The sequence below is a fragment of the Callorhinchus milii genome, unplaced genomic scaffold (genome assembly GCF_018977255.1).
Source record: "Callorhinchus milii isolate IMCB2004 unplaced genomic scaffold, IMCB_Cmil_1.0 Scaffold11, whole genome shotgun sequence".
Classification (NCBI taxonomy): Eukaryota; Metazoa; Chordata; class Chondrichthyes; order Chimaeriformes; family Callorhinchidae; genus Callorhinchus; species Callorhinchus milii.
The window spans coordinates 15370588-15396205 of NW_024704752.1; the positions used below are offsets into that span (position 1 = coordinate 15370588).

Consider the following 25618-nt stretch of genomic DNA (forward strand, 5'->3'; position numbering starts at 1 on the left):
ACATTCCATTATCCCATTTGTAGTAAGAAAGTGACAATGAACCGGGAGTAAATGTGCTGCATGGCTGAAGATTGTGATGGAGCCAAGATGATGGAATGAGTTCCAGCTGGAAAACGACTGGAGGTCTAAGTAGTGAGACTGCCTGCGGGAAGACAATGTAAGGTAAATATTATGAAATGTGAAGTGAATGTGATTCACTAAAATGTGAAGTACTGAAATACGAAGTAAGTGTGAGGCAATAAAAAGTGAAGTGAATCTGAAGAATTAAAATACGAAGCAAATGTGAGATATTGCAATAAAAATGGTGAAATGAATGTAGATGTGAGGCATTTTACAAAGAGAAGTGTCACAATGCATTCTAGGGTTAGGGAACTGAAAGTAGGGTAACAGCATGTGCACAGATAGGGAACGGAAAGTGGGAGAGAAGTGATACAATATTTTACAATGAGAAATATTGAAGCTAGGGAATGGAAAGTGGGATGGAAAGCACATGGGACGATCGCTGTGAGGTGCTCTGCAGGAGATAAAGTCCAAGAATAAGGTTGAAGTAAATTTAAAACACATGAACGGGATGAAAACAGGACATAGAAACAGAACAAAGACAGAAGTGAGAAGAACAGACGGAAGAAGGACGAAAGTCTAGAGGCACTTGCGGTCCCCAAAATACGGAATACGGAACAAGTTAGGGATAAAGAATAGGGAGCAAGAAAGAGAATCGGTGCACTTGGGGAAAGGAGTTGAGGTTTGTGTCGGGAACTGTTGACTGACGAGAGGTTTTAATAATATTAATCCTTGCAATTGATACAGTGCCTTATCACGCCTTCATGATGACTCAAACCACTGCACAGAATATACAATCAAATGAATTGACTGCATATTTTGTGGGTTTCTGTAGAACGGTATCTGTTTATTGAGGCCTAGCAGTTCTTATCGTACAAGATTGTGTGTTGTAATAAAGTTCTTTAGGCTCAAGAATTCTTAAAGTACAAGATTGCATATTGTACTAAATTTCTTCTATTCTTAGATCACTGCAGTAATCAGGAAATTCTGTTTGTAGAGTGTTACTTGAGGAATAAAGAAGAATCGACGATAGCACAGTGAGATGTACGTACGGTGTGAAGGGCGCTATAAAAATGCAAGTTGTTGTTATTATGGTCAATAAAAATGCAAGTTGTTGTTATGGTCAATAAAATGTTGTGGGTAGTTCTTGAGATGGCTTTGACTGGGCCCCTTTCTTCCTGATGGAAGACAAAAGGAAGGTATTTGGCATCCATGTTAGCCGGGTTATAATGATTGACATCTGTCAATAATATTCTATTGGTACTTTCTCTCTGAGTTCTTCTTTAATTGACACAACCTTAAATGAAGTTGTCGCAAGATCTCTGTATTAAAGGAATCTACTGTACAATGTGTAGCAGTGGATTAGAAAATATTTCCAATCTAGGATTCAATCCGGGCGTCTATGAATCAATCAATTGTGTTACTGTGTTTGTGTGTGTGTGTTTGTGTGTGTGTGTTTGTGTTTGTGTGTGTTTGCCAGCACGAAGCAAGATCCGCTAAAATACCATTCCGATTGGGGGAAGAAAGGGGATGGGGGGGGGGGGGGGGTGGGGGGATGTGGGGGGTGGAAACATTTACAGCCGAGAATGGGACAATGAAGATGTTTGAGCAAGCTGTTTTATTTAATAAGCACCATTGATTTCAGCTAAAGGGCTTTCCGAGCTCGTCTTGCGTTGAAAACTCAATGCAACATTCTTCAATTAATAGGATTAAAGGGCTCGCTCTCACATCGTAACCACCAGGCAGATAAAGAGAGTAAGACCAGAGTCTCTACGCTTCAGAGGATTTGTGGGCGGTGGGCTTTGAACACAGTGTGTCAGGGTCGCTTCTCGAGCAACAGCTTCTCAGATTTCTTTGGGAAAAGTTGGGAGAGAACTTGATTTCCAAAATGCCAGTAAATTACAGTGGCTACTGGAGAATGCAATCCAATGAGAACTTTGAGGAGTACCTCAAGGCACTAGGTAAATAAATACTATTTCATATTTTTTTTTGGCTTCAGCACTAATAATTCGGTACTTTGGCACTTTGTGAAATAACACCACGTTTTTACTCGGTTATTTTTCTTTTGTGTTGTTTATTTTAACATCAATTGTTATTGTTTTTTTAAATGCACTAAATAAGCAAATTGAAATAATGTATTTGTTTAAAAAAATTCTATATTTTTTAAAATAAAATATAAGTGGGGGGTGGTGGGGGGGTTGGAAATACTGTCCTGTTATTGTCTTTCGACTGTTGGAATTTCTTGTGGATAAAGGGGACGGGGGTGGAAGGAGTTCCTGCCAGTTTGTGAAGGTTGAGATGTGGTTGAAGATTTGATACCAAACTTTAGTGGAAAAGATTGATTTCACATAAAGTTGCCCTTTTTTTTCTGGAAATAAAATATATAAATCTCACTTGTTATGTGTAATTCAGTTACTGTGTCGTGGAGAAGCTGGTGTTACTTTGTTTTATTATTTTAATTTCTCTCTATTTTTTTCTCTTTCTATCTCTCTCTTCCTCCCTCAATCCCCCCACCCCAATCACTAACCCCCTTCCCGCAGATGTAAATGTTGCTTTGCGTAAAATCGCAGTTCTACTGAAACCCGACAAAGACATTTCCCAGACTGGAGACCGTGTGGTCATTAAAACCATCAGCAGCCTCCGCAACTATATCATGGAGTTCGATATTGGCAAAGAGTTTCAAGAGGATTTGAAGGGGATTGATGATCGTCTGTGCAAGGTAAAGCCACAGAGCGCACCTCGTCCCAAGGCGATTGGGTTGATTCCAGTTCGGATGGAGTTGTGCTAACGTGGGTTTGGGCAAATTTCTCCTCCCAAAACTCCTCATTGATCAATGAACAGTGCTGGGAGCTCTGCGAGTTTGGGGACTAAAGGAATCGTGTCATAATAATAATAATATAATATTATAATAATAATCCTTGTGTTTAATATAGCGCCTTACTACAACAAAAAACAAAATTACATTTATAGAGTGCCTTTCACGTTGGGAGGATGTCCCAAGGTGCTGGACAGTCAGGGGTAGGGGTGAGGGAAGACAGAGAGATGGGAGGGTGACTGAAGGCACGATCGAAGAGCCTTATCACGTCTTCGAGACGTCTCAAAGCGCTTCACAGAATATACTGTAAGGTGAATTGACTGTATACTTTGTGGGCAAAATGCACATAATGAATACATAATAACTTAATGAATACAGTGCTTTGTGTTGCAGAGACAGCACACAAGTCAGTCTTACTTATTTACATGAGGGTTTTGCAAATCTGGTTAGAGAGAACCTTTGGGGTTTTTTTTCCCCCCCAGCAATTACTTTTTTTTAAAATGTATGCAGGTCTGAGTCTCAAACTTTTCTTCTCCTACTGCCTCCAAACTTGCGTGTTCTTTTTTTTATAACTGGATTGTGTTATAGTATGGAGTCAGAATATGAATACAGGATTTATGGAGTCCTGTCGCTCAGTGGTTAGAACACTCACCTCGCAAGCGAGAGACCTAGGTTTGATTCCCGGCAAGGCGAAACCTTGGGCAAGTTTCCTTACTCCACACTCCTGATAATAATGCCTCAAGAAAAAAACCCCAATAATTATTTGGTCACTCAATCCATGACTGTTTGTGGGACGCTGCTGTGCGCAATTGGCTGCCACGTTTTGTCCACAAATATACAGTCAACTCACTTTAGACTATATTCTGTGAAGCGCTTTTAGACGTCTCGAAGACATGAAAAAGCGCTATATCAAATGCAAGGATTATTATTTTTTGTTATATAATAGAACTATAATAATAATGTGGTCACTCACTCCACAACGTTTTGTGGGACACTGCTATGTGCGATTGGCTGATGCATTTCACCCACACAATATACAGTCAATTCACTTCACAGTATATTCTGTGAAGTGAAAAAAGGAGGGAATCTGTAATATTCAAAGTAAAGGGAGATTTTTTGGTCAAATGCTTTTATAAGGAAGTGTATGTGTTACCCACAGTGTTCTTGCAGGAAGGGAAACTAAAGGAATAAAATAAGCTGGTAATCTGTAGGGAAATTAAAATTGGGAAAATCATTTGTTTTTTCTTTCAGTAAATGTATTGGAACAGTTTTCTGCCCAGCCTCCTCCCTGTTGCACAATATTGATGGCCAGTATAATATTAATATTGATTGCAGAAAGTATCTTTGGAGTAATCTGCTTTCTTCTCCCTGTATTACAAAGTTTGTGGCCCAGTCCTGCCATAAAGTTCTTGTCCTCCAGTGTGCTTTTCATATTGAATCTCTGGTTTCAAGAATAATTAATTTTTTTTGTAATTAAATCACAGTATGAAAGAATATTACAGCCCTGATTCGGGACATTCGGCATTCTCTGCTAGCAAGCATAGTCTATACTCATTCCTCCCCATGTCCTTTGATTTTTTTTTGGAGCCATCTGTTTAATTCTTTTGCGAAATAACTGATGGACTGTGGACTCTGTTTGCTCAGAGAGCCACCTTCGCAAGGAGATTGTTTCACGCCTGCTGTCGTGTTGTTATCTGCAACAACAGCAAAGCAAAACTTGTTGGAAGGCAGTCTATTACACTCTCCTGACATTTTTTATGTTAGTAAGGAGAAGGCAGTTCTGTCTAGTTAGTGGAGCCCTGTGCTCATGCACATACATACAAGTGGTCTGCTTTGCTCTGGTGCTATAAGTTGATTGCATAACTCAATGTTTCTTTTTTTCCACTTTAATACAGGTTCTATTTTAACACAAAGTTGAGGTATAATTTGGGTTTAACTGATCATTTAGGTGGATACATTTACCTCTCCAAGTGCAATAATGATAAAGTCCAGCAATTTACCTTTAACCTAACCTTAAAGTGCTTATAAATACGACACTTTGGCCACACCATTTGCCCATATAGTCTTAGTTAGTGCTGAATTGCAAGTTTTTGTTATGTGGCAATGAATCCACCAGTAATTGAGTTGACGCTAGCTAAATCCACTTTATGGCTCCAGAAAAAAATGTCTCAGAGTAATTAGGAAATGTCTTGTATTGCAATCTGTCAAATCTGAGTAAAACCTGATTTTAAAATGGTTTCCTTGTCGCGTTATGAGCGAAAACTACAATTTTTTTCTATTTTCTTCTAGACCACTGTTACCTGGGACGGGGACAAACTTGTGTGTGTGCAAAAAGGAGAGAAAGAGGGCCGTGGATGGACTCATTGGATAGATGGTGATGAACTACACCTGGTATGACTCTTGCGCTATTTCCTTTGACACATACTTTGTGTGTTGAGAGCACTTACTTCAGTCTTCACGTGATATTGTTTTATGCACATAATGTTGCTAATGACTGATTATGGAATATTTTGCTTCTTTGTTGCGCGCTTCTGGCAAAACACATTTGGAGTTCGTTAAACATTTTTTTTAAAAAAGTTTTGAAATGAAGGTATTAAAAAGGCACATGGCAGATGCTTACGAGAGCATTTCACGGAGCTGAATTATCTGACATACCTTTCTAACAGCTAGTTAGATGTTCAAAAGTTGCTAAACATGTGTTACAGATGCACTGTGAGCAATGTTCTTGCACTTCTTGGACGTGCATATTGGAAAAATTTACTTTTTTTAATAAACGGATGTTTTTACTGGGATTAAAGATGATGCTTGATCACGATTGATATCATTAAAGGATTAAATTATTGTTTGTTCACAGAACAGGATTTTGTAATTAACTTAATGAGCACTTTGCAATCAACCAGTTAGCCCAGCCCATGAGATTAGTCTCAGCTTCTGTATAAAGACTTTGATTTGAGTCAAAACCCATCAGGTGTTATCAGAGACAGACAAATCATTGTTATTCCTACTTTACCTACAAATGGGGATTACTTCGATTGGATTTTCTTTCGTGGGAAGAAAAAAATTCATAACAAAATCCAGCAAAGTTCATTAGATATTTAAACTGATGAATTGTATTTGGGTTAAAGATAAATGTAGCTTGCCACACAACAGTATTCATACTGCCCGTGCACACTGCCCACAAAGTCAAGTCTTTAATTTTTCTCCGAATTGTAAGTTTATAGAAGTTAAGTCAAACTGTGTCATCTGGCATACTTCCCTAGCAGCTGGCTAAATTGCATGGATAATGATGAAAGGGATGTTGTCTGTTTCTCAGCTGCTATTTTTTTGTTTCTGATTTAGTGCCAGGTCAAAAGAACATATGAATGCAAGTTGGCCTCTTATCTCAATCGCTGATGAAATTATTTAAGCCCAAATTGTAGCATTCAGAATTTAGGCATTGGTGGTATATTGGGTGCATGTTCAAATCAGAAATAAATGCAAAGAGAATATATTAGTAACCTTTTTGAAAAAACCCTCTTTAAATCTAAATGTGATTTTAAAACTACTGTATGAAGAATGCCTTATAAATCAAGTACACTTTATTTCAATTAAAATGTGACAGTACCATGGAGAGCTGATTGCAATCCTGGCGGTTAATATCGGATTAAGCACAGATTTGCCCTCAAAACTCAGACCTTCTGGTTTGTTTGTTCTGGATGAAAGGAAACATTTGTATGAATAAAAATGTGTAAGTTTGTAATGTACAATATTTTGAAGATTGTTCAAATTTTAAACAATAATTTAGCTGTTTCTTATTTTTGCCCCCCATTTTCTCTCCAGGAAATGCGGGCTGAAGGCGTAACATGTAAGCAAGTATTTAAGAAGGTCCATTGAAGAACCTCAATGCAGGACTGGAGAAAGGCCAGAGAGACATTGGCTCAAGCTGGCTGCAGCCTCGAAGAGTTTCATCAAGAAAAAAAACTTTCATATCAGTACAGATTGTCTTACGGTCAACCTTTCAAATGTTACAAAAAATAAGTTGTTGGATGTCATTTTTAAAATCGGTGTCAACATAAATTACTTAATTGAAAGCTAAATTTAATCAGATCTGTAAAGTCGATTTTTTTTGGCCCTTAATGCTTCACTAAAATGCGTGCAAGTCTATGCTGTGACTTAAGTTGCAAGGTTTTCAATCAGATGCTCATGTCTCAATCCACTCACTCCTGTGAATCTAGATCAAACAAATCATTAACTAACTGCCACATTGGAAGTGTAACCGTCATCATTTCCCATTGTGGTTCACTTTGCTCCTGATATGAAACCTTCCCCTGCCTTTATGGCCATAGTAAATGTGAATATTGCAACACAGTGATTTTAAATATATATATATTAAACCTCGTATTGTTGATTGTATCCAAGTTAAAGAAAATATTATAAACACTTTTACACTTATTACACTTTTTCAGCAGATGAAGAATTGTTTTTGTTGATGCTACTGCTACTTGTTTATGTTTCAGTGCATTAATACCTGTAGCTTGCTAAGAGTTTATCCTTGGGATTACTCTAGGCATCTTATAAAAGGCTGACTTGTACCTCATCTCATTTAATTAGTTGGGTTGCTGCTGAGTTGAAAAATCCTTGCACGTAACAAGACGTTTATGACCAGATTTCATTAATTCCTGTTGTTGCCAAGTGTCAACACCAGCTTTATGACCCTAATGTTGGTTGTAATCCACAAGCAAAGCATTGTTTCAATATCCCCCATCAGGATGGAACGGGATTATTGCAATATCTGTATGATGCACAGCTTTGAACTCTGTCCAGCTGTGCTGCAAATGTCACTGTAACATAGTCATACTATGGAATTTTGCAGCTCTAAATCCATCCGGGCAAATATTCTGGATGACCTCTGTTTGCTCAATGGGAAAGTAACGTATGCTTAAACTGCTGGTTTGTGCGCACATACATCTGGTACAAAGACTCGTGGAGCCCAAAAATGTAGATATTCATCGAGCACCACTTTGCGGGCTTGTATAAATTTTTTTTTAAGCGGAGTGAATTACTGGTGAATATAAAAAGTTTGGCTTGATGTGTGCAAATGCTGACTGACACGGAGTGCTGATGATTTGTGTGCTTAAAAAAGGAAGCTGAAACATGAATAACTGTGGCATACGTTTTCTCTGAGATTACATATTGAAATATATTCTGCCTCAAATGCAACTTCTCTATAATGATAGTAAATGGTTTGATGCATTGACATTTCATGCATAGGCATATGTTTATCTAGCACATTATATTTTGTCTGCCAATGCCATTTAGAATGAAATAACCGGTACTAAATGCCTCGATTAAGGGTTTTGACAGAGCTCCTCAAACATAACTGAGCCAAGAAATTCCCACATGAACTTGCTTTTGTATTATTGTAATTTTAATTTATTGCGGTCGTCCATCTCAATATTCAAACTGGGAAATGGAGCAGATGAATCCCTTTGCAACTGATGGGAGTTGAGGCTGAAACAATCCTCCTGAGTTGAGTTAAAGGTCAAGGAAATAATATAGTTATTACCTGAACTCTCTGGCAATGATGTTTGCCCAATTTTAATTATACATTGTAGTGTTTTGGATGTGATCGAGAGAGATTAAAAACTCTGTTTCTGAATGAAACTGCATAACGATTTACTGACCATACTGAAGTCTCTATTTGATCAGCGTTTTAACATCCTGAAACCTTGTAGAAGCTGGTAACCTTTCAAGAGGTCTACCAGAATTGTGATATACTTGAATAGGTTGACAGATCTGTTCCCGACTGACTTAAATATACTTGATGGCAGGTTTCCTCATAAAATGCAACTACATTTCCAAGCCATGTTTTCCCTATACGCAACTGCCACAATTCTTCCTTCTAATACATTCTACGTCGCTGGGCAGCTCTATGGATGTGAGAGGTAGTGAAATGGGTTCACTCATTGTGTATTGGGGAATGGAAGGGTTTCACAGCCACTCAAACTGATTTCATTACTTGCTTTTATTTGCACACCGAATCGCAAAAGCATTGATTTTTAAAAATCTGAATATTGAAATTCCAACAACCTCTGAGATATCTACTTTATGCTCTCATTTAATGTTTAAAACCGTTTTAAAGTTTTACTTCAAAAGGAGTTTGCTCAGCTCACATCTCAGCTGTGTGGCTTCTGGAATAGTGTGTAAAAGTCCAAATTTCAGTAGGTTGGGCAGTGTAGGTATTTGCAAGATATAATAGACAAATGGACCTTGGGTAAAATTCCACTTTTATGACAATAATCTGTTGATCTATAATCTTCAATGCAAGAGAGGCCCAATATAAAACCTGGACTTTGGGGTTATTTTCTTAGTCACTCTTGCTGCAGAACAGCATCTCTTTCCCTCGAGTATTGTCAGGATTAGAGTCAAGAGTCAAGCAAAAATGCCTGCAGATTACAATGGCACCTGGGTGATGATCGAAAATAAGAATTTTGAAGGCTTAATGAAAAGCTTAGGTAAGTTCTGACTGCTCTCTGCAGTAAAGTAAACTGTCAGAGGAGCTATTTGCATCATTACTTTGTGGATAAATTGGTTTGTAGAATAATGGCATTAAAAGCATAGATGTGATTGTGTGATCTTTATAATACAAGTTCCTTTTTTTTACGCTTCCCCTCATGGAAACTTAACTGAAATATCCCATTTAACAATAATCCCGCATAAACTGGGTTACTGCAGAAGCTCAGTTAAGTTTCAACCATTAAACTGGGAGTACGATCATTCTCCTTTTGACTATAGTCCTGTTTTAGTTGTTACATTTTTAAAAAAGCATATTTTATTTTGGGTACATCATCAGAAGTCACTTCATAGAAAATCTATTTAATGTGCAGAAGGGCACAAGTAGACTTATCATTGAGCACTTGCACAGCAAATAGTGGACTTCAGTCGTTGGATAAGCATTGCACCATTTCAGCAGATTATGACAGCTTCAATCTTGACTTTAGAATTAGAAGATTGCAATCTTTCAGCAGATTCTCCTACCTGTGTGTGGAGTACAAGATCAAGAGGCTGGGGAAGTATAGCACTATGATTTTGATGGTTAGGTTCAGCTACAGAAGAGGCAGTCTGTCTAAACATAATCTTTGGTGGTTAAACCCACAATTGAATCACTTTCTGAAATGGTCCTGCATCCTACATTTGGATTTTTATCAAGCAAGACTTGATGCACAAGAAACATAAGTAATTATGTGACTAACAAAGTTTTCTGCTATTAATGTGCCCTTTTTCTGGGCCCTGAACTTCCACTTTCGCCTTCAATCGATAAGACTGCTGCTGTGCCATGATCTACTGGGACCATAAATGTCATGACAATCGAGTTTAATCAGCACATTTTGCAGTAGTTATGTGTTACACACCAGTTATATTTATGGCATCCAGTTCCTGACACTTTTGACTCAACCTCCTGTATGGTTCAGCAGGAATGGGTGCAAAGCAGGCAAAATCGGGGGGTTGGGAAGAAATCAATTTGTTTTTTATTTTGCAAAACTTGTGAAGCGCTTTGAGACGTCTCAACGATGTGATAAGGTGTTATATCAAATTAAGGTATTATTATTATTATATATTTTGTTTCGCCCACAAAATATACAGGTAATTCACTTTACAGTATATTCCGTGAGCGCTTTGAGATGTCTTGAAGATGTGATAAGACGCTATATCAAATGCAAGGATAATTATAATTTAATTTTAACCTAAACCCTGGTCTGCCAAATATCTGAATGCAGTTGCCCTTTTCAAATTTGGCAGGTGATGCCCCCATTAGTGATTTTAAACACTCTTTATTGGAACTGCAGCTGAAATTGAAAAAGTGGGGGCTTCCTGAATATCTGGAAACAGATATGATGTGAGTTGAATGGACCCCGGCTCCTCCTCCCAGTCTGGTAGTTCTTGCAACCAAAACAGCCAGAGTAGATTTAATGGGTTGTGAACCGAGCTGGCAGGCATTAATCTCCTCTGATTTCCTTGAGGATTTAATCCAGGAATTAATCATGTTTAGTTTGACCAGCATTTGAGGAGTTTTTAGTGCTTGTGACCTCAAAAGACCAGTCTAAAAAGGATCTTTAAGTAGTTCAGAACTCACAAGACTGGGGCTGACTTTTCTTTAGCCAGATAAGAGCATCTTGGTTCCTCTGTAGTTTGGAATTTTATATTGAGGGATTAGCTGGTTGGATGATTGGTTGGTTGGTTGTTAAACGCTTCGGAATAAAATGGTGCATTTAAATGACTGAACAGGTGAATATCAACAGTGCATTTTAACAGCAGTCAGGTTAATATTAATTAATTTTAGGTTCCATTGAGTTAATGGAAAGAATTCTTGATAGGGAACATTTACATTTTTGTTGCATTAAGCATGGGCCCATAAATTCTCTCAATTTAAAATGTGGAATAAAAGAGCATGTTTAGAAACAGAAAAGTGATTACAACAACAACATTAAATATATCAATTCAATTATTTGGCATTGAAAAATAATTGTTGTCTAGTTCAATTATTTTAAAGTGTATTTGGAATCCTGTTTAAGAAAAAGCAGAGTTAAAATTGTTGATTATAAAAAATAACCTGTTGAGGTAACAGAAACTGCCTGGAGGTGCTGCCACTATACAGTAGTACTTAGCAAAGGATTACTATATCATTTATTCCACTGATAACTAAACCAGAAATACAGTGTTCATGATTTATTCAATTCTAATATACGCTGACTTTAACATTTCCCAGAAATAAGTTTCAGATTATTTCTTCATGAACCTGCATTAATAATCTTACAATTGTTAATTCTTTTACAAATGCTATCACATGTTAACAATATGAAAAATGCTGACACGAAATGGATTCAGAACAGAATCAATCCATCCAATATGGAACCAAATAGATTATTAGGAGTCATTTGAAGGCTAATCTAATCTTAGGGTCTGTTTTTATATTGGACAAAGTTCACTCTTGTGAATTATAACATTTGAACCTATCAATTGGGGTACTGCCTTGTAATCACTCCAGGTATCCATTATTGCTTATATAATTAAAATAGTATTGAGAAATTGATTCTTGTTCAAGTTAATACTTTCAAAATGTTGTCCAGGCTATAGGAGTGACTGATTGTCCAAGATCTCTATTCGACTGTTCTAACCCCAGGGAGTATAACATTGCAGTATTGCAAGCTAACAGCAAACTTTATTTTATGAGACACATTGGTTACTCTTGTGTGACTGCACTTCAGCACAGCTTACTGATGATCCTGTGATCTCAAGGATATCAGTAAAATAAGTTCACAATGTCAAAGCCTTTGGATTATGTTGCAATGCTGCAAAATCTTATTTATTGTACTCCATGACTAGATGATAAAAATATGATTGGATTTATCTGTGAACGCAAAAATTTTCATTATTGCCTGCTGCCTGACATCTTTTGTTGCTAGCCTTCAATGAGATACGTCCATCTGAACCTTGGGTTGATGTCTTATCCGAAGAATGGCACCTCGAACAACCACAGTGCACTCCAGCAAAACTTCAGAATGTCAGCTTTAATGTCAGTAAACGTTTGATGTGGGGCTTGAACCCATAATAATTCAGAAGCAAGAGTCCAACCTACTGAGCTGGGCTGACCCTGAAAATCAAAGGCTTAAAGTCCCATTCATATCCATATATTTTGCTGCATTGAGCTTAAGACTGTTATAAATCATTCATCTCAATAACGTAACAGATTAATGAGTTTAAGTAAAGCCAAATTATCTTCTATTCTCTTTTATCTCCAATGCAGATATAGACTTTGCTACCAGGAAGATTGCTATACACCTGACACAGACAAAGGAAATCAAGCAGGAAGGAGACAAGTTTTACACTAAAACCCTGAGCACCTTCAGAAATTATTTGGTAGATTACACTATCGGTGAAGAATTTGAGGAGATCACAAAGGGTCTGGATAATAGAACAGTCAAGGTACAGTATATATTAAATGAATTCTTTTCAAAACTATTACAAAAGTGGATGGTTTACTTTTTTTTATTTCAACCTTCGTGGCACGTGTTTATAATGTGAAAATTTTACCAATCTGTGGAATTTCACCTCAGAGCATGGATCAACCTATCTATAAAGTATATTCTATAAAATAATTTCAACTGCACCAAGGGGCACGGGTAAGGAAGACTACTTTGTGACCTATTTATCAACTGTGCCTCTACACTGGCAAATCCTCTTTATTACAGACTGGCTGTAGCTTTGTTAAGAAGCACTTGTAAGAACTATCACTGTTTAAAGCTGGATGATGATGCATTGTAACTTGAAGTAATTTACATTAGCAATTATCAACTGAATTTAGGATTCTGTTTTGGAATTCAAGTTATTATTTTTTCTACCTCCAGACCCTGGTACAATGGGATGGTGATAAACTGGTCTGCGTTCAGAAGGGTGAGAAGGCCAACAGAGGCTGGAAGCATTGGATTGAAGGGGATAAACTTCATTTGGTGAGAAACCTTGCACAGAATGATTGGAATAGGCTCTCTCATTTGAGTTCTGCCAGGAATGCGTTTGATGAAATATCATTTAATTGAGTGTTCAGAACTAATGCTTTCCGAGGGAAAATTATAATGTAAAACAGAACAAATTACCAATGCAGTTCTTGTAGCTGAACATTTAATTTGAGGTGAGTTAATCTTATTATGCTCAGTTTTCTACTTATGGTAAAGACATCTGCGTGCCATGATAAGACAGTTATGCTATTTAAAGAGAGTGGAAAGAAAGCATTAGTAGTAACTAAATCAGTACTTTGCTCCCTCCACCATTATAGGATTGCACAGCTCTTCTGATATCCTATAGTTGGCCCTCCTAATTAAGGACAATACAAAGATATATCCTTTGTTGGAGGCACTGATGTTTAGCAGATCACACATCTTAATGTGATGTGACTCACATGTTCCAGTTGCTGGGTTAAGCTTCTAAGCATTTGAAGTAAAAGTGAGCGTAGGTTACCCAAGGAAAGGTAGGCTAGAGAGGTGAATTATAGAACAAGGTTCCTGACCCACTTCACAATTCAGTTACAAGAATGGTCTGCACTGGAAATGGAATCATTCACACTGGGTGGAGTGATCAGTGCTCTTTCAAAAATGGGTGTAGAGTGGAGAGAGATTTATTCTGCCCCTATCGTACTCTGTCCTGACAAGTGGAAAAGTGTTCCATTCCCCAGTAGTCACATTTTTATTTACCACAATGAGAAAAACATTTAACTGGGAAAACAGTAAATCTAAATTGTACACTTTCCCATCTCTCTTGCTTTTCTTTGAACTTTCCCTTATTTCCCTCGTATCTCTCTTCTCTTAAATGCAGTAACGTGTAGATGGTTTCACACATGGTAACCAGCAGTCCAAGTGATCATTCTATATCAAATGCAAAGATTATTATTATTATTATTCACATCTGAGCCTTGGCAACTGAGTGTCAAGTTACTGTTCAACCACTGGAGGCATTGCAGTCAGGCCCAGCTGTGTGCATATGCTTTTTATTGTTCCTGATGCCCTGAGTATTTTTCTGTTATGTTGATGATTACGTTTTACTCTTGCAGGAATTAACATGTGAAGACCAAGTGTGCCATCAGGTTTTTCAGAAGCAATGAATATAAAGCTACTCAACACAGATCATTGACAAAGTCTTTTATCAACATAAATGTCTACTTTTTGTATGAAGCTTGTATCTACTCAGTGCCATTGCATGTGTGCTGTGCTTTAATAATAAAGAGAATTTATCTGCAATATGAACAGTGATTTAAATCAAATTACATTTCTTTATACCACACACCATTAGGAATAAAGGGTATCACATTATAAATCTTCATCAGACAACCTCCCATGGATTGTTTCTAAAGAGAAAACACATTTTCTTTAATGTTCAATACCAAAAATACATTACCAGGATTCTGATTTGTCCCTGTGTACCTCGGGCAAATGTATGTCCTGTTGGTTTACCCCGGAGAAGAACTCCATCATAGCTGTCAAAACGTTTACAGGTTCTGCTTTTCTACCCTGCCAGCAAGTTGTGCATTGGCGATAGATCTGAAAACTACACAAGAAAATGGTCTCAGGGAAGGAAAATTTGTCTTTGAATTTTCAGATTCCTGTTTCAGTCCAGTTACCTATTTTGATGCAAGAGCAATACGTCGAATCTTGAAGTGTAGCATTGAGCTGACGTACAGCAAAATTGATAGATTCAATGCATTTTGTTCTGTGGTACATGTGTGAAAATAGTCAATTCCCTCCATTCCTTTCCCGCAGGTAGTGAATTATGCTACAGTATAGTAGTATAACTCAGGACATATGCGCTGTGTTAGCAATGTGATGGCATCAACAACCCTCTGATGCCTAGCCCAAGTGGCATTTGTTATGGGTGATTCAGGTTATTTGAGCAATAGAATCACTTCCAAACTTTAGCTTGTCTTTAGCCAATGCCCACATGCTTTTCCAGAGATGGGGAATCATTCAATAATGATAAGGTACAGCCAACACCACTTCATAACATGGGGCCCTGAGACATGTTATGTAGCAGTGTAGTGCCCTCACAACTGGGCATGATTGAGATAAATTCCCTCAGCTAGATAAACCTGGTTTGTTTGTTGCTTCAGCACATATAAATACTTATGCTGTATCTTAATTGGAAAAAAAGCTATTAACGTGCAAAAAAAAGTCTGACGTGTGCTGTAAATTGACTGTGCTGAAGAAACAAATAAATAATAAAGGAACATTTTAACGTAGGTGAAAATACAGTATGGCAAAGGATCGATTTGGCAGGTTTAAATTTTGTTTGCAATCACCTAACTCCAAGGAAGCTGAATTAATAATAATAATAATAATCTTTGCATTTGTTATAGCGCCTTACTATGTCTTCGAGACGCCTCAAAGCGCTTCACAGAATATATTGTAAAGTGAGTTGCCTCTATATTTTGAGGGCGAAACTGGGCCTTATGAAAAAAAATTACTTCTTCAGTTTGAGCACACAAACTGGGCTCTGTTTCAAAGTTCCATATTCTCACTGGAAATAAAAAAAAACTTAGCTTGACTGTAAGGGCCTTATGGGAAGGGGAGGAGTATCAGTGTTGGGGATTTCATGTTCTTATCTTGGCATGAGAACATTTTATGATCTAGATGGGATTATATATTTAATTGTTTCTGTCTAAATTGGGAATTCAATTGAATGGCTTGGTACATTGAAATTCCATGCTTGGATTAGATATGCATTTATCTGCATTCAACTGTATCACATTTAACAATGGTTTTTCAAACGCAATACCCCTTGCTAAATGCCTTGATTAAATATTTTGACAAATGTGATCAAATCTGACAGCACCTTGGAGTTTGCACATGCATGAGCATTTGTATTGCTGCAATTTTAACTTATTGCAAGATCTGACTTTTGTTGGTAATCTGTCTCAGAGTAATTGTGGGGAACTAGAACATGCACTGACAAGTGGGCTGAAAAGCTTCCTTCTGTGCTGTAAACTTTGTTTAATTCTATGAATAGACGATAATACATGTTTAACGTCATAGAGTCAAGAGTTGAATAAATCCTCTTGGATAAAGGCCAAGAAGAGTAAATGTCAGTGACATTTATTTATTTAACCGTAAGCACTTAGACCAGGGACAAGTTGAGCATCTTTCTTAACATAATTTAATTAGCTGTTTAATTCCCTATCTTTACTTTTCCCAGGCGACAGCTGGCATTCCTGTACTGATAGGCCAAACAGGCAACCAATTCCCAAATCTATGCCAGATCTTTCCTAAGATCTCCCCTCCACAGGAGCATACTCCCACGCTCCCTAGAATAACATTGAGAACTTGTCTTGTATGAAATTGCTAATTCAAGTCTGGTTCTTTTTCATTTGTGACCCACTGGAGTGAAAGACCGACTTGCCGTGCTTTGCTTTTCTGAGAACCGAGGTTAAAGCGCAAATACTGGGAGGCCTGATTTTGGAGTTCCGTAGGGACAATTTACAACTTTCGTTTGCTAAATAAAAGGATTGAACAAGACTCCAATGCAATTCTCCGTTGAGCTAGAATGAGAAAATTAATCTTTCTGATTTTTAGTTGAACGAAGATTTATGAGCTACTGAATGAAAATGGATGAATCTGCTGAGGCATTCTTCGCTAATCCTGATATTAGATTTTATTATAAATTCAAAATTTCAATTTATGTGTCCTTTAAATAAGAAATAACTGCATTTATTTTGCCTCCTCAACCACAAAATTATTTGCATTTTTTTTCTGTTTTATTGAAACATTTCTCTCAATTTTATTGCGAAGCTGTTTTGTTATAAAGCTTCAGACTTCAGATTTTAACCGCAGTTTGGTTTCTGAAATGCCATCTAAGATTAACCTGAAATTCCCAATCTGTATGAGTTGGCTGTTGCATTTGCCAAATGGAATAAAGATACCTTGTGCAATTGGGTAAAACTTTTATTTTATTTTATCTGATTATAAAACCTTGCAATATGTAATCTGATCCACAATGGTAGTATAAAATACAGTGAAGGTCAATACAAAAATCAGAGCTTATTTAATTTCCCAACGGATCCTCAGATCTCTCTTTCAAAACAAATGTAGCAGATTACAACAATGTTTAAGAGCTAACAGAAGATGAGAACTGAGTAAACTTAGTCCATTGGACTATCTAAGGCCTTGAAAGGGTGGTCCCATATTTGAGTGATGTCTAAATAATAATAATAATCTTTGCATTTGATATAGTGCCTTATCACGTCTTCGAGACGTCTCAAGGTGCTTCACAGAATATACTGTAAAGTGAATTGACTGTATATTTTGTGGGCAAAACATGGTAGCCAATTGCGCGCAGCAGCGTTCCACAAACAGTCGTGGTTTGAATGACCAATTTTTTTTCAATGACTTCATGATGCATGCATCTGTACTATAGTGTACAATAACAACAACTTGCATTGAGCTAGGCAGAAGGGGAGGGGGATGTGGATGATTTACCTTTTCAAGGTGGGCCCAAGAAATTTGTAGGGTTTGTTTTCGCCAAGTTCAAACTGGACAGTAGAAGGATAGGAGCGGGTGGCAGAGGCCTGACCACGGCTTGGATTCTGATGTGCTGTTGCTAAAAATTCATTGGAAACCTTAATCATTTTTATATGAATTTCTCCATATTAGACGGCACACAAGACAGCGGGAAAAAATGGTTGAATTTTTAAAAAAATTATACATTTGTTACTTAGTTTGCATTTCAGACATTTCTGTCCAGCCCACTAAAAAAAATGTACTGATTCTGAACCAAATGACCGCTAGCTCAAATGGTTTGGCCTGAGCCACACTGCCATGTGTAAAATAGTAGCTTGTAAATTTATGATCCTTCAGGTAAATACTCGTGCAAGCTTGATTGTGTTGTGCAGTCAGAATGTTGTTTAATTTATTAAACTTGTTGATCCTGTTAAACACTGAATTGATGTCAGAGAATGTTTCAGTCAGAGAGAGCACAGCAAGACACTCTGCTCTCTTTTCCTTCTTCACATAAGTCTGTGAACACCATTGTGAACGTGCAGTCTAAATGGAAATTTGCTTCAGAGAAATAACTGGGCCCTGCTGGGAATCCCGAATCCCTGAGGGTAAAGAACTAATTTTCCATTAGCAGCCGAAACCCAAGGAGATTTTACTGGCACTGTCTTAATAAACAGAACTGAGCAGCGAAGGAGGAAACCGTGTGAATGTCATGTGGCAGGTTAAGTAAAAGTAGACTCGTTACAAATCTCCTTATGGGTGCTGCAGTAGGATACTCCGTCTATATGAAGGGCCCGTCCTTGCTCCCTAGAGAAGTGTGCCTATTATTCAGTTATACAGTGAAGTATGGACATTGATGATAGAGAAGTCTATTGCCCAGATCATCCAAGATTCTGGAGGAGGATTTGGGAGATGGTGGGAAGGATCCAGCTTCAGAGCAATGCCAAATATGACCTAAAAAAAATACGTGGAGGTTGAGGCAAACCAGGAAGCTACTTCTTATCAGTATCAATTTTATACTGTCCAATTTTTGAAGGTTCCAAGTACGTGTATCCATCTGTCAGAAAACAAATATACGTTGTAAAATGATTATAACGTATCAAGATGAATTGCTATGCTGATTGCTAAAACTAACTTAGTCATCAGATTAATTCTATCCTAACCGGCTCCTCCGCCCTCCCCGACACGCCTCGCAGATACTTTCCTCCCATTCTCACTGCGAGAAAATGCTGAACTTCCTCGAGTTCAAAATCGAGGGAATCTGCTCAGCTGCCACTGCACTCCCAACTTCCACCCCCTCCCTACCCCCACCCCACACAATTACCTATCTGACAATTACCGATACCTCCTTCCACACCTTTGAACCTGTCACCCCCTCCTCTGTCTTCAACATGGTAACCTCCATGAAGTCCACCACCTACTCCCTCGACCCCATCCCCACACCTCTCCTTAAATTCCAGCTCCACCTCCTTGCCTCACTACTCGCCGACATCATTAACCTCTCCATGTCATCTGGCACTGTTCCTTTCCCCCTCAAAACAGCCACTATCACCCCCACCTTGGAAAAAAACCTTCCCTTGACCCAGCGCAGCTACCTAGCTACAGGCCCATCTCAAATCTCCCTTTCCTATCCAAGGTCCTTGAGAGAGGCATTGCCTCCCAGCTTCGCTCTTTCCTCTCCTCTCACTCCCTCCATGAACCCCTCCAATCGGGTTTCCTGCTCTGGTCAAGGTCACAAACGACATCCTGACCATGTGTGACCAAGGCTCCCTCCTCCTCCTCCACTGCCTCTCCTCCCACCTCAACCTTCAAGGTTGTGCCCTTGACTGGTTCAGGTCCTACCTTTCACACTGCCTTCACTTCGTCACAGCAAATGGTTTCTCCTCCAGCCCCTGCACTGTCTTGTGTGGTGTTCTTCAGGGCTCTGTCCTCGGTCCCCTCCTCTTCACCCTCTACATGCTCCCCCTTGGCGATGTCATCCGCAGACATGGGGTAAATTTCCGCATGTGTGTGGATGACATCCAACTCTACTTCTCTGCCTCCACCCTGAACTCCAGGACTACTGAGGTCCTGGCTGACTGCCTGTCCGACATCAAGTCTTGGATGAGGGACAACTTTCTCCAACTCAACGTCAGCAAGACCGAGGTCCTCCTGATTGGCTCGTGCCAGCGCCTCCGCACCTCAGGCACTGCAGCATCAGCCTCCACGGCTGTACACTCAACCTCACTAAGCCAGTCAGGTACCCGGGTGTCTTGTTTGACCCTGAACTGTCCTTTCTCCCCCACATCCACGCCATGGCCAGCACTGCCTACCACCACCTCCGCAACATTGCCAGACTCCGCCACTGCCTCACCCCTCAGGCTGCCGAAACCCTCACCCACACTTTCGTCACATCAAGGCTTGATTACGGGAACTCCCTCCTCATCGGCCTTCCCAACTCTTCCCTTCACAAGCTGCAGATCATCCAAACCTCTGCAGCTCATGTAATCTCACGCACCAGACTCCGTGACCCCACCACTCCCACCCTCGCCCGACTCCACTGGCTCCCCATCCCCCAGAGGGTTGAATTCAAGATCCTCGTCCTCACCTTTCAGGCCATCCATGGCCTCGCCCCCTCCTACCTCTCTGACCTGCTGACTCCCTACCAACCTGCCCACTCCCTCCGCTTATCAGGCTCCGGTCTGCTCCATGTCTCCCGCCCTACCATCGATGGCCGGGCTTTCAGCCTCTCTGCCCCCACACTCTGGAACTCCATCCCACGGTCCCTTCGCCTCGCTTCCTTCTCTTCGACTGTGCCTTTGGTCTCCCTCCCACCTCTCTGCCTTCCCTCACCCCTACACCACCCCTCCCCCCATGCTCGGGCCCCGACATCTGACTGTTCAGCGCTTTGGGACGTCCTCCCGACGTGAAAGGTGCTCTATAAATGTAATTTTGTTGTTGTTGTTGTACCCTACAAAATATCTATTTGGAAGTAAATAAATAAGGAAATAAATGGTTAAATCCATTCTTGCTCAATATAAAACACATGGCTGATTAAGCATGTATTGTTGAACTGTCAGCAGCAAAGCATCCAAACTTCAAAGATCACATCTATTCTGACTGAAAAAAATGTAGCAATCTTAGATAATCCAGTGGCTCAATTGTTTTGTCTACAGGCAACACTTTTTTTTGTTAAGAGTATTAATTTGAAAACAATACTTGGGCATATAGTTCAGACCAAGGAATCAAATCATTTTGTGATCTATTATGCCCTTTGCCACGAATAATGTACCTTGTCACACTTATCAACATCATAATGTGGTCAATAAAGTTTAATAGTCAAGTGATGAAAAGATGGACTTTCAACGCCAGCTTCGGGATCTGTGTTTACATTCGAGATATAGGGGATGAAGGTCCTTTGCTTCTGATTGCCATGAAGACAATGAGGTCAAAATTCCACTAGCCAAATTATAATGGAGTAAAAGGGATCTGGACTGATGTGTGTCTTTTTTGTACCAAAACACAATATTACTCTTTCTGAGTGACAGTTTCTGGCAGACACCAAAACAGGCGGTTGGACTGAAACTAATTAGAAACTGTTTTCAGAACTAAGCTCTAACCCCGGGTTAACAAGCTCTATCAGGTGATAATTGTCATCTGGACTTATCTGCTGTATATAAAAGCCAATTTGAATACAAAATAGAAGCATAACCATGTTGGTGGGAGGAGCAGAGTTTGCCCAAGGCTGTGTTTCTGCAGCCAGATGGTGATGGCTGACACTCAAATGGCGTTCAGACATTTGAGGTATAAAATTAAAGTGCAAAGGAACCATATTGCAGTCATTATGTTTTGATGAGAAACACAGATAGCACAAGAAAATAAATTGATGGTGGAGTACGATTAAAATGTGCTCCAAAACACATTTGCATGGAGTGCAGTGTATTTACATTTCACCAGAAGTTCAGGCTGCAGAGAAATAGCTATGTTGAGCTGTTGGTTTCACTCTTTCTGAGTGAGAGTAGGTGACAAGTAAAGATGTTTCACTGTTTTGAAGGATGAATCATAGAGAGGGAAGATGTGAATGGGTCTTTTTGTGCACTCCTTATAGGAAGTTGAGAGCTGCCTAAGCAAAAGGGCCCAGGAGATGGTGTGAACCTAGCAGAATAAACATAAACATAGTCTGTTGAACACAGGCTTACTTTTATTCATTTCTTGTTTCCATTTTAGCTTACTGCTTTACTAGGTGCATTGTAAGGAGCTTGGCAGCAATCTTGTCTATCTGCTATTCTCCTTAGGATTGGTTTGAATGAGATTTTGATTGTTGTTAAATGACCCTTGACACTACATTTGATATCTATTTACCTACACCTATGTTGCTTCCAGATCTGCTTCAATTCAGAATTGCATTCGATAACTTTGCTTTCTTAGAATATTTTCTGCTTTGCCTGGTGAATGTTACATTCCATATAATTTACTATCTACATTTTGCAGCTCCTGTGATCATCAATTTCAATTCCTTATGAGAGATGTGTCCTTTTCTGAAGTTCCTTCTTTTGCACTATGCATCTTAAATCTCCTTTTTCTTCTTTGTGGAAATTTCAGACAACAGTGCACATTTATTTTGCATACAGTTTCCCATTTGCATCTTGAGATTATCTATATTCTGTGATTTTTAGACTCATTCTGATTAGTGGACCATCTTGCTTGGGTAATCAGTTTGAATCTTGGAGCTGCAAGATTAAATATGATATACCTCTCATTCAATCTTTAGACTTGCCTATAATTTTCCTCTGTGCTGTAAAAATCACACAAAGCCTTTCAACTTTCACTCTGGGGAGTTGCTAAGTTGCTAATGAAATACTGTGAATTTTCCTATATATATATATACACATCTGTTCTGGTATAAATAATAGTTCTGTTATGGGAGTGAAATTTCTATGGAAGAAAGGATTAGAGGAATGGGGTGACAGAAAAGTGTTTCTAGTGGAATTGATTCTGATTTGGTGGTCTGTGGATTTTTAGTTGGTTTCTTAACTGTTCATCCAGAAAGACCAATGGTGCAACCACATCTAGCTCTCTCTGAGAGGAGAAAGCATTCTTATAGCTAAGGCATTGCAAGCTGTAATTCCAGATAAAATGGTGAACGTTTTTGTCAAACCTCAGTGAAGGAGGCATTCAGGACCTTTAAGGAAATCCTGGGCGTTGGCATCTATGGAGAGTCACTGGATATTCCATCTGTCCTGAAACTCGATGAAAACTCTTTCTAGTCTACAAATTTGTCAGAGTATGAATCATCTTCTTTATCTCTGTGCAACCACAGAAACCCTAAATATTTACAGTCATTGCTCGTCCACTTAAAGAGAAAATTAGATTTAAAATATATTAACAGAGCGATCAATAAGGGTACATTAACACAACAATCAATAGTAATAGCAGCATGATATATGATAGGATGTTTTCCATTGCCATAAATTTTGCTTGTTTTTCATATTCTTTCACAGTTAGTTATGCCATACGTAGAGCAGCATAGGAATAAGATGGTTATTAATGAAATGATTTTAAAAATTCTGCATGATGTTTGTATAAATTAATTTATTCTGTTATGACCCCCCCGCCTCCTTGTATGCTGAAAAAGATATATAGCAGCCTCTGAAACTGGAGAACTCCTGTGCTTGACTTTGGGTAAGTTACCATTCAAATGTAATTACATTCAAAATATATCAAACTAAGTCAATTCCTTTTTTCTGTGGCATGACAATAAACCTAGGTCAACCCAGAATATAAAATTTTAATAAACTCTACTTTGAGCTGTAGTGGAATAATATTGCACGGTGACCGTAATTCCAGCAGAACAAATAGCTGAAGAAACCATTTCTGTTTGTCAAGAGAATCTTGCTAGTTTTGTTCTGAATAAATTATCCACTTATCTTCTTATTGCAATTCCTTTTCTTGAGATGAGTTTTGTTCCTGGTGCCATGTGGACTGATATTTGTGTGAATCAGGTTCAATTGAGTTTGCACATTTTTGAGGCATTTTCTCCTGTTTTATTTATGTAGTCTGGATGAAGAAAACTGAAATGAGTTCTGACTTTCTTGGGAGGTTGATTCTTTTCTGTACAATTGATTATTGTGGTTGTGAAATAAATAAAAAAATTCCCCTGCAGGCAAACCACAGATATCTAATTTCCTTAGCAGCACAGCAGTTATTTTTCTTGTTGGATTTACTCTTAATGCTGGGAGTGCATAGATTTATTTATCGCTGTACTCCTACATTTTTCAGTTATTTAATAGCATAAGAAAAGATGGACTGAAAAAAGGCAATTTGACCCGTAGAGCCCACTTCTCCACACACCTACACTTCAAGTTAAACTGACTTAAACCACCACCTCCCTGAAATCACATGGGGGAAAATTCTATAGAGATAATCCCCGATTCCCAAGTGTAATAAGGCTAACATTTTAGGATATTTAGAATATTCATTCAACCAATTTGATAAAAGTGTCACATAAAGGATCATTAACTATAATTAAGGCTTGTGGAGTTGAAGGCAATATTGTGTCATGGATAGGAAATTGGTTGCTTCACAAGAGGCCTGGTGGCATCATAGAAAAATCCAATCACATCCTCTCCAATCCTTCACCTACATGCAGTTCAAACAAGATCGGAAGCAGGAATTCTGCTCAATTTTCCCCAGCGATAGCGAGTCCAATTGTAGCTCTCGACTGCCAACCCCCAGCTGATTCTCGAAATATTTGATTGCCATTCGCCTTCATAAAAATGTCACAAGTGCGATTAAAAATACATCTGCTGTCAGCCAGAAATAGTAATGACCTAGTTTAGTGTGTGGCAGACTGAAGCGAACTCCCTGATGCTGCCAGGCCGAACAAGGGTTAGAAATTGATGTTTTTGTGACAATGAAGAACAAGAAATGTCATTTTTAATTTTTCGCGTTGGTTATTGACAAAAAGTTGTTTTTTGAGTAGGAGAGAAAAGCCTGCACAATCATCTAAACCTTGAACCCTTTTAGGGCTGTGGTGGTCTCTTGCATATGGTCACGTATCACATCGAAGGCTCCTTCCTACGGCTGGTTATTCAGTGACCTCTGCTGGAGACAAGAGGACATGTTTGTGTGACATAGTTGGAGTAACTAGGATAGGTTACAGATACTTGATACTCAGTGCTACCCTGCACGAAAGGCGCTATATAAATGCAAGCTGTTGTTTTGCTTACATGAAAAGAATGGGGACCACTGTTTGTGGGACACTGCTGTGCGCAATTGGCTACTGCTTTTCGCCCACAAAATATACAGTCAATTCATTTTACAGTATATTCTGTGAAGCGATTTGAGACATCTCGAAGATGTAATAAGGCGCTATTTCAAATGCGAGGATTATTATATTATAAGCGCTGCAGGGATGGAGGGGGCTGATAGGCCTATGAAATCGTGTCCCATCATGAGTCAATAACCTCAGGTGAGATGAAGTAGGAGGTGAAATCTTTATAGTACGATATTTCATCAACTGGAAATATATTTTTGTGTAACTAAATTTTTAAAAGAAACTACAGTCTCATATGAAACACAAAGCATGCTCTGTGTGCATCAATTTCCAATTGCTAAAATGCAGACATTAATTGTAAAACCCACTTTTGCAGTATTTTTATGGATTTTTGTCCTGTAGTCCATACTTCATTGAATATTGTACCACAAGAAAATGCCAGTCTTTCATAGAAGATGGCTCCCTCTATTGATG

General features: G+C 38.7%; 2 protein-coding genes across 3 annotated transcripts; both read left to right on the forward strand.

Annotated features, from left to right (window-relative positions):
- The first annotated feature begins 45 nt into the window (after positions 1-45).
- On the forward strand, positions 46-7253 carry LOC103175192 (retinol-binding protein 1). 2 transcript variants are annotated; one of them, XM_042339054.1, is made up of 6 exons: positions 46-162; positions 1025-1104; positions 1768-2021; positions 2601-2779; positions 5165-5266; positions 6695-7253. In XM_042339054.1, the coding sequence occupies exons 3-6, from the start codon at positions 1949-1951 to the stop codon at positions 6746-6748; spliced, it is 408 nt and encodes a 135-aa protein (XP_042194988.1). In that variant the 5' UTR covers positions 46-162; positions 1025-1104; positions 1768-1948; the 3' UTR covers positions 6749-7253. The 2 variants fall into 2 exon arrangements, with proteins under 2 accessions (XP_042194988.1, XP_007886244.1); XM_007888053.2 differs by lacking the exon at positions 46-162 and adding an exon at positions 464-742.
- A 1970-nt stretch (positions 7254-9223) lies between these two features.
- rbp2 (retinol binding protein 2) lies at positions 9224-14641 on the forward strand. Its single transcript, NM_001292251.1, is given in 4 exon segments — positions 9224-9369; positions 12660-12838; positions 13261-13362; positions 14457-14641. Coding segments are annotated over 4 exon segments (405 nt in total). The 5' UTR covers positions 9224-9296; the 3' UTR covers positions 14508-14641.
- The last annotated feature ends 10977 nt before the right edge of the window (positions 14642-25618 follow it).